Below are 14,696 nucleotides of genomic sequence, written 5' to 3'. Positions count from 1 at the left end.
ATTTGAAGTCCAACTCCTTCATGCTCCTCTCATGAGCCAATTGGAGCTTCTTTTCCTGCAAAGCGAGAGTATGTCTTCTCTCCTGCGCCGCTCTCTCCTGCGCCTCTTTCTCAACTTCCAGGCGCAGTCTCTTCTCATCGGCTTCTGCTCTGAGCTTCAAAAGCTCAATCTCATGGGCCCTAACTCTCTGATTCTCCTCCACCTCCTCTGGAGAAATAATCCTACTGGAGTGGGTGCTGCCGGCCCTAGACGCTGGCTTCGCCACTGGCAAATCACTAGGCAGAAAAACAATCTCCTGTGCGCCACCCTCTCCAATAGTAGCTTCTGGTTCACCATGTTTGGCCTCCCACCAGGCCCTCAGAGCTGTCCGTAGCTCTTCCTTATTTGCGCCGCCCCTTACTGGGCATTCAAGCTGTCTGCAGACTTTTCTCAGTTGCTCCTTGTTATAGGTGAGCAACTCCTGGATTTCAAATTCCACTTCCACTTCTACATTCACGCTTTGCGCGTTCTGAGACATGGTACTTCCTACCCTTTTTCAACTAAAAAGGTTTCACCAAAAAGAAAAAATCTTGCGCAACCTGCTCTGCTAAACTAGACTAGTGATGTACAAGAAATCACTGCAGGTCAAGTGCAATTATTAGTTCAAAATCCGCACCGCGAGACACCAATGTTAGAACCGGGAGTCTCTGGTTGGCAGAGGTAAGTACCTTAGCCCAAGTAGGGACCCCTGGTTCCGGTCAGGGCGACGGAATAACCCTCTGAGATAACTCCTGCTCACCCTCTAGGTAGCATGGCGCGAGAAGTCTAGGCTAAACAGAGGCAATGTGGATAACATTTGCACTTAACACAACAATAATCCCCAATCCACCACAAACTGAGACCACACAGGTAAGTATATTTTATAAAAATATATAGCTTTATCTAGTTTCAGCATGTAAATGAAGCAGTTGCACGATAATCACTTCTTTAGACAACATAGCATTTTATCTTAATGGTTGCACTTGATTCTTAATGGTTCTTGTAAATAGGCAGTTCTCAGAATCAAAGAAGAAAAAGGAAATAGTCTCAAGTCTCTCAAATCAGGGGTCTAAAAATAATGCCCCTGGTTTCTCTTCGATCCGCTCTAAAAACGAGCAATAAACACAATGCCCCCTTTGGCCCCCACCTCGGGGCTTCAAGCGCTGTCAATGCGCTTCTGCGCGAGGCTCGGGGACTCTCTCGTCCCAGGTGCAGCCTCGCGCCTCCTTGAAACTCAGGCGCGCCGGCCGTGCAGATTGCACGCGTCCCCGCCCCGGCCGGTCCCCTTTCCTCTCCCGCCCGCTCTCGACAATCCAACGAGCGGCGGGGGAGGCGGTGAGGCTCACCTGGTGGGGGGACGGCTGGCCAGGGGTGCGGGACGCTTCCAAGTCCCTCGGCGGGGTCAGGTCTCTTCCCCGGTCCCGGCGGTGATCTCCCGGCTCCTCGGCAGCTTCAGTCGAGGCAGCCAATACCGTCGCGGCTCTCTAGACGAGCCCCTCTGAGCGCGAGGCCGCCAACCAATGGCAGCGCGGCCTCGCCGATGACGCTACGCTCCGCGGGCCAATCACGGCCCGATCCTGCTGATGACGCTGCGCCGCACGGGCCAATCCCGTCGCGGCGTTAGTGAGGGGGCTCGGCTCCCTCCACCAATGGGAGCGCGGCGGCTGCGTTCTTCGCCGCGGCAGCTCCTGGATCTCGGAGCAAGTTGCAGGGGGTTTTCCTGGCCCCGGGCCGCGGTGGTGATTTGGCGGCAAAGGGTTTTCAAGGGCGCTGGTCTCGACTAGACGCCCCTCTCGACCTTGCCACCACCTGGGAGCGAATTTCACGAGGGGAGGCTCCACAAGCCTCCGACCCTCACGGTTAATGTGCCGATGAGCACACCGATCCCTTCCTCACGCTCCGCAGTCCAGCACCACGCGTCTCGGGTCCCAACAGCACGATTTTTCAGCCATTTTCTGGGATAGCTTTAGGAACCTTTAGTCCTGGGTTCCCAACAGGAGGCCAGCTCTTCTCAGGCCCTTGGAGATTCAGTTGTAGACACAGCACACAGCGGAGTCTTGGCAGTTTCAAGTAGGCAGGGTCACAGCACACAGCAAAGCCCCTTTCTTCTCCTCAGCTTCCAGGTAGACAGTAGAACAGGGCAGCCCTTAGAGCACACAGCAAGGCAATCTTCCTTTGGTTCTCTAGCCGTCCTCCTTCCAGCCGAGGTTCCTTCTTGGTTGCAGAATTTCAGAATCTAACTTCTGTAGTCAGGGGTCCTTTCCTTATACCCCTCAATGTCTTTGAAGTTCTTTGAAGCCTTTGTGCATGGAGGCCCTTGGTCCAGTCTAAACCAGTTCTGGGGGTTGCGGAGCACTGAGGTGTGTCTGGTTTTCTTCTTCCTGTCAGCTTCAGGGCCAGAGGTGTCCGTTGACCATCAGGAGGGGGCTAGCAGTGGGAGGCAGACCAGCACAGCCCAGCACTTATCAGGCATTCCTTCCTCCCACCTCCCAGGCAGGCAGATGTGCCCTTTCATCCCCGGGATGGCTCCGACCCTCTCCTCTGGGGCGCTGCAGCCCCCCCTGTCACATCCAGACCAGGCAGGCATTCCACAAACCCAGGCACACAGAAAGGTTTAGACAAGAGAACAGCCACTTTCTAAAAGTGCTATTCTCCAACACAGGATTTAAAAACACCCTTCACTAAAAGATGTGTCATTAAATTCTGAGTTCAGGGATATCTTTCATTTATGTCCGATCTTGTTCCTATGGGAAGATAGGCTGGCATCACATGGGCCCAGCCTCCTCCATGTTACTCTATGGAGCAAGATAGCCTTGCAGCAGTGAGCACATAAAATGGCTGCAGCCCACTACTAGAGCATGTGACCTGCACTAGTACATGCTCTACCTTATCCATACACTGCACCCTGCCCAGGGGGGTACCTTGAACTTTCCATAGGGGTGGCTGATGTGCACAGACAGGGAAGGGTTAGGCCCAGCCAGTGGAGACACTGGCCAGGAGGACAGGGCAGTCCACTGACTGCCCACAGGCCCTGCGCTGGCAGGCCTGAGTCACTATTTTAAAGCTACTCATGTGGGTGGCGCAATCTACGCTGCAGGCCCACTAGTAGCATCTGTCATCACCAGCCCTGGCACACACAGTGCACTTTACTAGGGACTTCGTGGTGATACAAATATGCCAATCAGGTATATTCAATCAATATCACAATTCACAGAGGGAGCACCTACACTCTGACACTGAGCAGCAGTGGCAGAGTGTCCAAAGCATCTTAATCAGCAAAAACGAAATCCAGCACAGCATCAAAACACATGAGTCAGAGGCAAAAAGATGGGGGAAGAACCACGCCAAAAGGTGTCAGGTCTAACACTACCTGTTTAATATTTATATGCCTCTGTTTCGTCATTGGTAATATACTTATACCGTAACCATTTATTTCTCCCTACAGCGCGTTTTTCACGTTTTTTCCTCTTGGTGTTTCTCCACCTTTCTCAACCCTTGGTTTGAACCCACCCTCAACCCTCCCTCGTGTTCGGACTTCCGACCTCCAATTTACAGACCTGTCCTCCTTTCCCTCACGTTTCACCTAATTTTTTGGTTTGAATACTCGAGCTGTTTTGCCCACTTTATTTTGCCAAGCGCTCACCCCCCTTTTGCCCGAACTCACGCGTGTGCGTCTATGTTTAGTATTCTTGGCCACCTATTCCTCTTGACCGTCACGCTTCACCACTCGTGCCGCGTCTTGACTTTTGAACACGGCGATCATTCCTCGCTTAGATTGGAGGAGGGACCCTCGGCAACATACATGCTTCGTCGTGTTGTTGCTGGGGGCTTTTCCTCTAACTACGGGCTCACAATGCCCGTTTCTTGATGTCCAGCTGATCGCGCTCGAGGTAAAGTGCAGTTTACTGAAGCAATCGGCTGTTTATTCATTCTGGCAGTTACAAGAGGGTCCATTTTTACTTACATTTTGGCATCTTGCAACAATTAACCCACTTTGGTTTCCCGTTTTAATCTTTATACTTTATTTAGATCAGCTTCACTCACTCTTGACTCTCGAAACCCCCAAATATATATAAAATAAAAAAAATGTAAAAAAGGGTTATATTTAATATATATGAACTAAAAAAAAAAGAATAATGACAAAAAAAAAAAGAGGGGTTCTATTTGATACTTTGACTTAAATGAAATAAATTCTTTTCACCATGTCTGACACGGACTTAGATCAGGCTAGCGCCGCTGAATCTGGCTTTGATAGCAAGGCGATAAAAAATCTTATACATAAAGAAATGAGATCCTGTATGTTCTCAACACTCTCCCAATTCATGTCTTCTAAAAGATCATTCACTTCTCAAGTGAATGACTTTCCCGAAGCGAACCTTGTGGAGTAGAGCGATCTTACTGAGATAAGGGGTAAGAGGCATAAGAAAACTAACAATATTGATTTTACTCCAGAGAGCACGAGAGGTCCTAGCACCTCGAGATTTACGGGAGGTCCTCGCACCTCGACTGCCCAGGTGTCACAAAATCGAAAGGTGTCCTTAGCGGCACAAATTCAATAGGTGTCCCTCGCGACACAAATTATCAGAGTGCTCAAGACGATGCAGATGATCTCAATTTTATCTCCAATGATAATGATGATGCTTCTGAATTTCCGGATGAATACATCCTTGACCTTGATGAAGATGACCTGGATACTGATTCCCTTCTTTTCAGCGACAATGTACCATCTTCTTCTAAAGATAGTATCATGGACCCCTTGGGTGAGGAGATGTTTTCTCCTTTCAATATTAAACATCCTAGGAGTTCAGAGTGGACACCCCATGACCATGTATGTAAGTTCATTACTAAATGGCTTTGAAACTCTTTAGAGAGGGAGACTCTCAATCTCTTAAGAGCCGAGGGCTCCAGACCTACGATCGAGGGTTGAGTTTGCCGGACCCCAAATCTCGACCCCGAACTTATTACTTATCTTTTTAGACTTGGCTGAGACCCTCGTAAAGGGTTGGAAAGATCCCTTAAAATCTGCCAAGATAAAGTTCTTGACTTCCTGGGTCCCTTGACCAAAATCATCGATGCTGCTGAAGAGAGCTACCTTAACGGCTGCCCTCATGATACCCATTCTATTCGGGACTGGAGTCAAAGGGCCCTTGTTCTTTTAGGCAATGCTAATGCAGGCCTTAAATCTGAAAGGAGACGAGTGGTTTTAACCAAAATTAGTCCAAAACTAAGTGATCTGGCTGACAAAGAAACTTCTCTCAACCCAAAAGGTCTGCTTTTCAGTGAAGATTTAATTAAAAACCTGGGCAAATATGTCTCTACATTTACTGCCTTAGATAAAGCGCACCAGAACATGAAGAGAGTCTTTAATTCAAACAACCTTTTTGGAAGGGCCGGAAGAAGGGGCCAATCCTCCGGCCGCTTCAACCGTCGGCCCTATCCTAGGTCTAGGGGCTATGGTGGAAGAGGATACCAACTCCCCATCCAGCCTCAATTCTACCCCCCGAGAGGAAGAGGCTTCCGTTCGAGAGGATTCAGAACGAGAGGAGCCTCTGCCGACACCAACCCTCAAAGTGAGTACTCCTCTTCCTTATCCTTCCCTTTTTTCAAATCCAAAGTGTGAGGAAGACTGAAATTCTTTTACCACAACTGGAAACTTATCACTCAAGACCCTTGGGTTCTGAACACTGTGGTCGGCTTTTCTATAGATTTCCTCCAGACTCCAGTTCAAAATTCTCTCCCCAAAGTAATCCCCCTTACTTTAGATCAGGAAAAGATAAATCGAGGAAGAAATGTCCTCAATGCTCCAGAAAGGTGCAATTATAGAAGTCCCAATGGAATTTCTAAAATTCATAAGCACTCTCTTCCTGGTAGAAAAGAAGGACAAAGGTTGGAGACCCGTCATAAACCTGAGGGAACTCAACAAATACCTTGTTTACAGACACTTCAAGATGGAAGGCATCCATCTTCTCAGAGACCTCCTTTTGGAAGTTGACTGGTTAGTCAAATTGGATCTGAAAGATGTCTACTTTACCATCCCTATGGTGAAGGAACATCAACCCTTCCTTCAATTTATTTGGAAAAACCATCTTTTTCAATTACAAGCCCTTCCCTTCGGCCTCTCCTCTGCCCCCTGGTGTTTCACCAAGGTGATGAGGGCAGTCACCTCATCTCTGAGAGAAAAAGGTATCCGTCTCATCATCTATCTAGACGACATCCTTATTCTGTCTCAAGATTACGATCAAATTATCCAAGATCTAAGTATTGTTGTGGATCTCTTGGAGAACCTGGGTTTTATCGTAAACAAAGAAAAATCCATACTATCCCCTTTAAAGACTATGGAATTCCTGGGTTTCACCGTAGACACCACAAACTGCCTTCCCCTTCTTCCTCCAAAGAAGATTTCCAAAATCAGGAAAGAGATAAGACATGTCCTCAAACAACAGAATCTCTCTTTAAGAGAACTGGCCAGACTCTTAGGCCTTCTCTCTTCTTCCATTCAAGCTATCTTTCCGGGCCCCCTAAATTAATGAGCCCTTCAAAGAATAAAAGCGAGGGCTCTGAGATCAGGTCTATGGTACAGGGATCGTGTTTCCTTGAACCAGGAGGCCATCTCAGAACTGACCTGGTGGTTGGACAATCTGGACGCATGGAATGGCAGAGCGATCTTCGGTTCGGCACCAGATTTTATTTTGGAATCAGATGCGAGCCTTCATGGCTGGGGTGCTTGTCTCCAAGACCAGAGCTCTGGAGGGGTCTGGTCTCAGGTGGAATCTTTTCAACACATCAATTACCTAGAGTTAACCGCAGGGCTTTATGCTCTGATGAGTTTCAAGCACTCTCTTCAAGGCAGATCGGTTGTTCTGCAAATGGACAACGTGTCTGCTGTCGCCTACATAAACCGTCTAGGTGGCACCAAATCAGAGGACCTCTCCAACCCGGCCAAGAAACTTTGGATCTTCTGCCTGGAACACAAAATCTCTCTCAGGGCAGAATATCTCCTGGGAAAATCCAACCTCTGTGCAGATTGGAACTCGAGGTTCCTTTTGGATTACAGCTACTGGAAGCTCAACACGTCTGTCTTCAACTCACTCAATCATTTCTGGGGCCCTTTCCAAAATAGATCTATTTGTGAGCAGACTAACATTCCAATTGGAAAGTTATTACAGCTGGATGCCCGACCCGGGCGCTCTAGCGGTGAACGCTTTTCTCCAATCGTGGGAAGGGATCAACGCTTATGCCTTCCCTCCGTTTGCCATGATCCAGAGAGTCCTTCAGAAGGTGAGGCACCAACGCTCTTCGATTGTCCCAATAACCCCTTTTTGGCCATCCCAGGCATGGTTCCCTACTACCCTGGAACTAACTTACGATCTTCCCTTCCTGATTCCTTCCTTGGTAGACCTCCTTACAAACGTAGGCGGTCAAATTCACCCTCTTGTTCAGACAGGGAATTTGAACCTTCTTGCCTGGAAGGTGTCAGAAGATCCAACTGTCTCGCAAGACTTACGTCGACGACTTCAACTCTCCTTGACAAATCATGGGCCCCTGGCACACATTACCGGTACATCAACATTTGGAAAGTTTGGTTACGTTGGTGCTTGGAGAGGGACCTGGATCCCGTGGAGGCACCTATTGTTGATATAGTTAATTTTCTTGGAGAACAATTCGATAGAGGCCTGAGTTACAGGTCTATTATTTGGTATAGGTCGGCTATTTCCGCTGGCCATTCCCTTGTCAACAATAAAACGGTAGGTAAAAATCCTATTATTTGTAGAATACTTAAGAGTATCAGACTTAGAAGACCTCCTAAACCTAGATATCAACCTCTATGGGATGTTAAGTTAATTCTTGACTTTTTCTGTACTTGGCCAGATAACTCTCTTTTGAACAGAAAGAACTTTTCTTTCAAATTGGCTACTCTTCTTTGCCTGATTTCATGTCGAAGAGTCTCTGATGTTAAAGCTCTAGATATTTCCTATAGATCTTATGATATGTTTGGAGTTAAATTTGAACTGCATAGAAGAACCAAGACTATGTCTGATTCTATTTTCTATCCACGCTTTGACTAAGTGGTAAGTTGGATGATATACTTAAAGCTGCTGATTGGTCTAGTTCTAGGACTTTTGCTCATCGCTATTGCAAACCACTTACTCATATGTCTGATGTTGTTTTACATGGCTACCAACATGCATAATGGTAGCCTCCGGTCTTGTAATGAAATTGCGATTCTCCTATTAACATGACTAGAGAATCTGGATTTCATTAAAGACACGGATGCTAACATTATCCCTCCCACCCTTCCCTTGGGTGGTTGATGGTTGTTTTTGGTTCATTGTTTAACTCTTATGATATGTTTATTTGAATACTTAACTTGCACTTATGTTCTTATGTTCCTTTGCAGGATTGATCTTTGTTTATATTCCTGTTTTCATTTACGCCTTTTTCTTTTCAGATAACCTCTCGTGAGTTCATGTTCGTGACTCATTTTCTACGGATCTTGAAGGTTTTGTACATCCTTCATCTTTCTTCAAGTTGTGAAGTTTCGTTGACCCTTCATTGAAGTTTTACTTGGGACATTTCCTTTCTCCTTTGCACCACATTTACAAGAGCCTGATTGCCTAGTGCTTACTGCTATTGTTTGGTTCAGAATGTGCTAATATGGAACTATTGCTTTGTGACATATGCGGCTGCTTGGTCTGCAATTAAAAGATATAAGCATAATGTTAGCCTCCGTGTCTTTAATGAAATCCAGATTCTCTAGTCATGTTAATAGGAGAATCGCAATTCTCTGCCGATACATCTTCGGCTCGACTCTAGAGTCTTGCTTATTTCCACTAAAAACATGGCTTTTTAACCATTAAGTGCAGTTTTAATGTGATGCCACTATATTTACTCCTTCTCAGTTCCATGAAGCTTCATTGTTAGGGTGCTATGCAAATAATACATTAACATAGCAATGTGTAATTAATTTAAAATTCCCAAATTACTGCAAGACCTGCAAATATCATTTAAATGGACTTGAGTTTGAAAATATTATTATACTATTATTCAATGTTTACCCAGTTCCCTACTACATTTTAACGGAATATTTGCAAAATCCAATTTTAATGTACAAAACTCCACCCAAAATTCTCCACTTATGTTTTGAATTGGAATTTGGAAAGAAAAAAGGTAGATCTGATATTTCTAGAGACAGAATGGTAAGACTTTAAGCTGAAAGAATAAACCACACTGAGGGGGAACTAGTAACAGTGGGAGAGGTTAGGGCAGCAATAGCTGGTTTGGCCTCGGGTAAGGCGCCAGGTCTTGACGGCCTGCCTGGAGATCTTTTTAAGCAGGAACCAGATGTGTGGGCCCCATATCTAGCCGTTTTGTTTAATGGAGTCTTATGCGGCATGGAAGTCCCAAGTACTTGGCTGGGGGCGGAGGTGGTTCCCATATTTAAGAAGGGCTCGCCCCTGCTTCCAGCCAATTACAGACCAATTAGTCTGATTGATGTGCCCCAGAAGCTCCTTGGGAGGGTACTGCTCAATCGGCTCCAGGACTGGGCAGAAGAAAAGGAAGTCCTTAGTCCTTACCAGGCTGGATTTAGGAAGGGAGTATCAACGGTGGACCAGGTCTTCCGATTGAACATCATCCACTGGAGGACAGTGGTTTTTGATGGTGGTAGCTTATACACAATATTTGTGGATTTAAGAGCCGCCTTCGATCTGGTGCCCAGAGGCAAACTTTGGAGGGTCCTGGCCGAGATGGGCGTACCTGCGGACATTCTAATAATCTTGCAGAGGTTACACCACAACAACTATGCCAGGGTGCGGTGTGGAAAGTCGGGGGAGCTGACGGACAGATTCCCCGTTGACAGGGGGGTTAGGCAGGGCTGTGTGCTCGCACCGACCCTGTTCTGCCTCTTTGTCAATGGGGTAATCGCCCATTTGAACGGCATTGAACACACTGATGCTCCGAAATTGAACGGCAGCAGGGTGCCTGCAATTATGTTTGCAGATGACACCCTGCTGCTGTCCAAAACCCCAATGGGGATCCAGCGGATCCTTGATTCTTTCGTGGCCTTTTGTATGGATAGGGGCCTAGAAATTAATGCTGGAAAAACAAAATTCATGGTCCTGAACCCAAGTAAAAAATTGCGCCCGAATCCACTGCTGGGAGAGGCACGGTTGGAAAGAGTCTCCACCTTTGATTACTTAGGTGTAACCTTGAATGAGTCTATGTCGTGGGGGGAACACCGGACCAGGGCCAACCTTAAACTGGTACACACCACTGGGGGCATCACACGGATGTTGAAAAACTCGACTTATCGGCCTTTGGGGCCGCTCATCCAGATCTACAAAGCGCAGGCCAGGGGCGCTACAATGTATGGGGCGGAACTGTGGGGACATACACCAACCTGTAGTCTGTCGGTAACTGAGAATAATTTTATCAGGCAGATAACTGCACTCCCGCCAAGTACCCCGCTCCTTCCCCTGAGGTTGGATCTGGGATTGAGACCAATAGCCGATGAAATAGGACTGAGACCCATAGTCTTCTGGCGAAGACTATGGAGCAGTGAAGCACTTCTAGCCTATAGGGCCGAATTAGGGGAGCTGATATCCCACCCAAAAGCGTTACAGATCCCTTGGCTAAAATATATCCAGAATTTATGTACGTCACTGGGGTTTCCTGATCTTTGGTCCGATCCTGCTGAGGCCTCATTGAGCATCTCCCGCAGAAATTTGGTCGATGCCTATCACGCTCATAAACTATCCTCGGCTCTGGAAAACCAGCGAGAGGGATCACTGACCTCTGTATTTATGCTAGGCAAAGAAACATACAAGATGGAAAGGGTGTTGGACGCTATGTCCCCCGTGCTGGCCAGGAAGCTGTTTCTGCAATGGAGATACGGCATCCTGCCCTTACGGGCTTTTACGAGCTCTTGGACAAACCCGCCCTCCCCTAAGCAGTGTCCAACATGCTCTTATGCTGAGGAAAGTGACTTGCATGTAGTTTTGTTTTGCCCCACGTACTCGAAAGCGAGGAGATACTGGCTTCTCCCACTCATTAGAAACCTTGGTGGCAGAGAGTATCTCCCAATGTATAGAATTTTAAAAACTGATCTTTCGAGTCCAATTGTGTTTGCATTGGCTAAATTTCTTACCAATGTCTGGCATATTCGCACCAGTTTACTGAAGTCACGGACATTGAGTTAGCTGCAGTCTCCTATATGTAAGCCTTTATAGTTTTAACCTACAGATATGTACGATTTTATAATGTACAAGTATGTCTTATTGTTATTGATGATGTTTTATGGTGTATATGTTTTATCTTGTTGTGTATCTTTGATGGCCGCATGGCCGAAATAAAGATTTAATGAATGAATGAATAAACCACACTAAATAAATACACCCATATTTAAATAAGCTAACATCAGCTCATTCAAGCTGCAGCATCATGCCTCACATATGTTTCGAGGTCTGACTGCTGACTAGCAGTATGCTTATTATTTATGGTTGGGAGGCACAATGCACCTACCTGATCAAGCTTCGCAGATTTGTTTGTTACTTACCTAGGTTGTGGAGAGGAGTTTGATTTAAAGCCTCCCGAAAATATGGTCATGCCATCTCCAAGAGGTAGGTCAGGAGAAATCACCATGGCACCAACAGTATATGATGTTTGGTCAAGGATATGCTGGCTTCAACAAGCTGCTCCGCGCAAAATATGGATGAAGGCTCCTGTAGTAATGACTCTGAGGCATGAGTTCACAGGAGACACAAACTTAATTGACTTCCAACTCCTCAACTCCTCAGCTCCATGGAGAAAAACTGTTCAAACGCAACAGTACAGCTTAACACCAACATTCTAAGCATAGAGCACGCTATGTCATAATAGGTGACACAGAGCTGCACATAACCATAGAATACAGCATACTACAGCTCCGTGCCTGGTTTACCAGAATGCTGCATAGAAGTCTATGTGATTATGCTAAAAGAGAGTTTTTCCTTACTAGACATAAAGCAATTAAGAAATAAGGAACCAGGAATGGTGGGTGGATTGCAAAATGTTTCCTTGATTTTCTTTTTATTATTATTTAAGTTATATAGAGGTGTAGTATGGGCCCTTTCTATTAGTAAACAATGTTTCTGCGTTTCCAGTACGTAACTAGCAGGGAGTTGGTGGGGGGAAGCGGTGCAATAGAGATAGTTACAACACTTACCTTAACATGGACTAGCTGTTCACCTGGATGGCTAGCGTTTCTCCACAAGAGGTGGACCTGAATGGCTGCTTCCGCTTTCAGGCTGCTATTTCTCACCGACGGCTGAGAAATGTGTCCTATCTGGAAGTCCACTGTGTAGTGGTACTGATGCAGAACTCCAGGCTGAAAGGAAGGTGGGTCCAACTGTCCTACAGAGAAAATTACAAGTAATGCCTCACTTGTTTTTTAAGGTAGCCAAAGACAGACCATCAAACGCTCACATGCTTAACAGAAGACACGCAAAGCCAATTTTGATCAAGCAAAGATGGAATCCACAACTTTTTATCTAAATGTATTCATGCATTGAGATCAGTAATATATCATACAGAAAAGTGTTACGTCTAGATTCTAAGCTGTTAAATTTAAATTACAGTGGGCGCCTTTTATTTATTAATTTATTAATAACTGCCCTTTCCAATCTCGCAAATTTTAATTAACTCGCAAATATTTTCTACTGGTCCCAGTTGCTGGCATATGGGTTTCTGGAATGGCTATGAGGAAAGATCCCTTAGATTCCAATTCTCCTCAGTTGTCTTTATTGTGATCAACTGGTGTCTCTTTCAACTTCTGAAATGAAGGGTTGAGGAAATAAAAAATCAACCAAGAAGGTTGAACCAGCTGGTTATTGGCGAACCATTGGCAGGGGCGGGCGAGGGTTCCCTTTGGGGTCCGCAAGCCACCTCCACAGCGACAGATACTGCAGCAGTTTTGAAGTATGTGGAGGGTATTTGGGGAACACATGTTGTATGTTTGCACTGCGTCACTGGTATACATGGCCACTACTCACACACTGGATCATAATTGTCCCACATTCCAAATTTCCGGGATCCATCAATGGCGGTTCCAATAGATAGGGTGCAAACCCAGGCGGGGGATCTCCGGATAGTGAGTTGGAACATCAGAGGAGCGCTCCACAAAGTAAAAAGAGGGGCTATACTCCAACAGGCAAAACATTATCATGCAGACATCCTGATGCTTCAGGAGATGCTCTTAATGGGAACCAAAGTGTTGTGTCTCCTCAGATGTGGCTATATTCAAGGGTTTCACTCTGGCTTTACTTGGGGGTCTCATGGGGTTGCAATTCTAATCCAGCTTAGGGTCCCTTACAAACACACTAAGGCATGGACAGATGCCCAGGGGAGATACGTATTTGTTAGGGGCATAATTTATGAGGAACAGGGGGTATTGAGCTGTGTATATGCCCCCACCGCTATCGTGGGCATTAGTTGAGCGCCTTATGACCCAGTGGGCGGATATACTGCAAGGATTGGCAATAGTAGGGGGGGACTGGAATGACGTGATGGACATGGCCAAAGATAGATGGAGAGCAGTGGGATACTCTAATGCTCATGGGTGTATGACATAACAGCGCATGCTTTCACAACGCATGTCTTTACAACGCGGTTTTCACAAAGCATGCCTTTTCAACGCATAGTGCTTTGGGGCGCTGGATAGTGAATTGTTAAATTTACTATTCCAACTCCAGTCCCCGTGGATAGTAGGGAAGGTGTTGGATAGTAAATTAAACCTATTCCCTATCCTAGAGCGCCCCCCAGCGCAATGCGTTGTAATGGTTTGCGTTGTAAAAGTTGCGTCGTAATGGCACTGCGTAGTAAAAGTTGCGTTGTAAAGGTTGTCTCCCAATGCTCATCAAGCTACCAAACAGACCTCCATGGAAACGGGGTTGGGCTGGACGGATCCATGGCGGCAGCTACATGGTAAGGAGCAGGGGTACACGTATCTCTTGACGATGCACGATTAGTACTCCTGCAGTGATTATATATTCGTACCGTCTGGTGCCGCCAGTAGAGTGAGGGCCGTTGAGATCCTCCCAAGAGGTTTGTCAGATCACGCCCCAGTTGTCCTTATGGTACAGTCAGGTCCTGAGAAACAGCCTTTTCGTTGGCGTCTCTCCCCCTGGCATCTGCAGGATGATAAATATCGGAAGCATATAGGGCAGGCAATCGAGCAATACTTGGACACAAACGTGGGGTCGGTAGCAGAGGCTGAAATTCTGTGGGAGGCCATTAAGCCAACCATACGGGAAGTAGACATTTCATTCTGTGTGGTAGCGCGTCAAACCTGGCGGGAATCGCTTCTGAGATCAGAGGTCCATATAATCGATCTTGAGCTGAGCAGTAGGGGGAGAGGGAGGGAGTCTAGTGCACGGACAGCTGGTGTTGGCGCAGCAGACTCATGCCAATATTTTGATGGATGAGGCCCGTCTAGCATGGCTAGAATTTACCAATTGGGTGACAAGTCCAGTAAACTACTACATAGGCTGTGCCAGGGGGCCTTGCACCCCCAGGTTCTTCCCAGTATACTTGGCCCAAATGGAAGGGCTCCCAGTGACCCCTACCTAATTGCAGAGAGCTTCGCAAGTCACGTTGCAGAGCTGTACACCCCTAAGGAACTTCTACAGGAAGGCATGATACAC

At 46.6% G+C, this 14,696-nt stretch overlaps 1 protein-coding gene across 1 annotated transcript in view; it reads right to left on the bottom strand.

Annotated features, from left to right (window-relative positions):
- Window positions 1–14,696, bottom strand: part of LOC144754919 (microsomal triglyceride transfer protein-like) — a 529,349-nt gene that overhangs the window by 445,239 nt on the left and 69,414 nt on the right. Inside the window, exon 3 of the mRNA XM_078643270.1 lies at window positions 12,221–12,408. Coding sequence (XP_078499396.1) covers window positions 12,221–12,408 — 188 coding nt within the window. The remainder of the gene's footprint in view (window positions 1–12,220; window positions 12,409–14,696) is intronic.

This window comes from Lissotriton helveticus, chromosome 5_1, assembly GCF_964261635.1.
Source record: "Lissotriton helveticus chromosome 5_1, aLisHel1.1, whole genome shotgun sequence".
NCBI classification, from domain to species: Eukaryota; Metazoa; Chordata; class Amphibia; order Caudata; family Salamandridae; genus Lissotriton; species Lissotriton helveticus.
The sequence above is the reverse complement of the archived record's forward strand: the minus strand, read 5'-3'. Positions and strand labels throughout refer to the sequence as shown.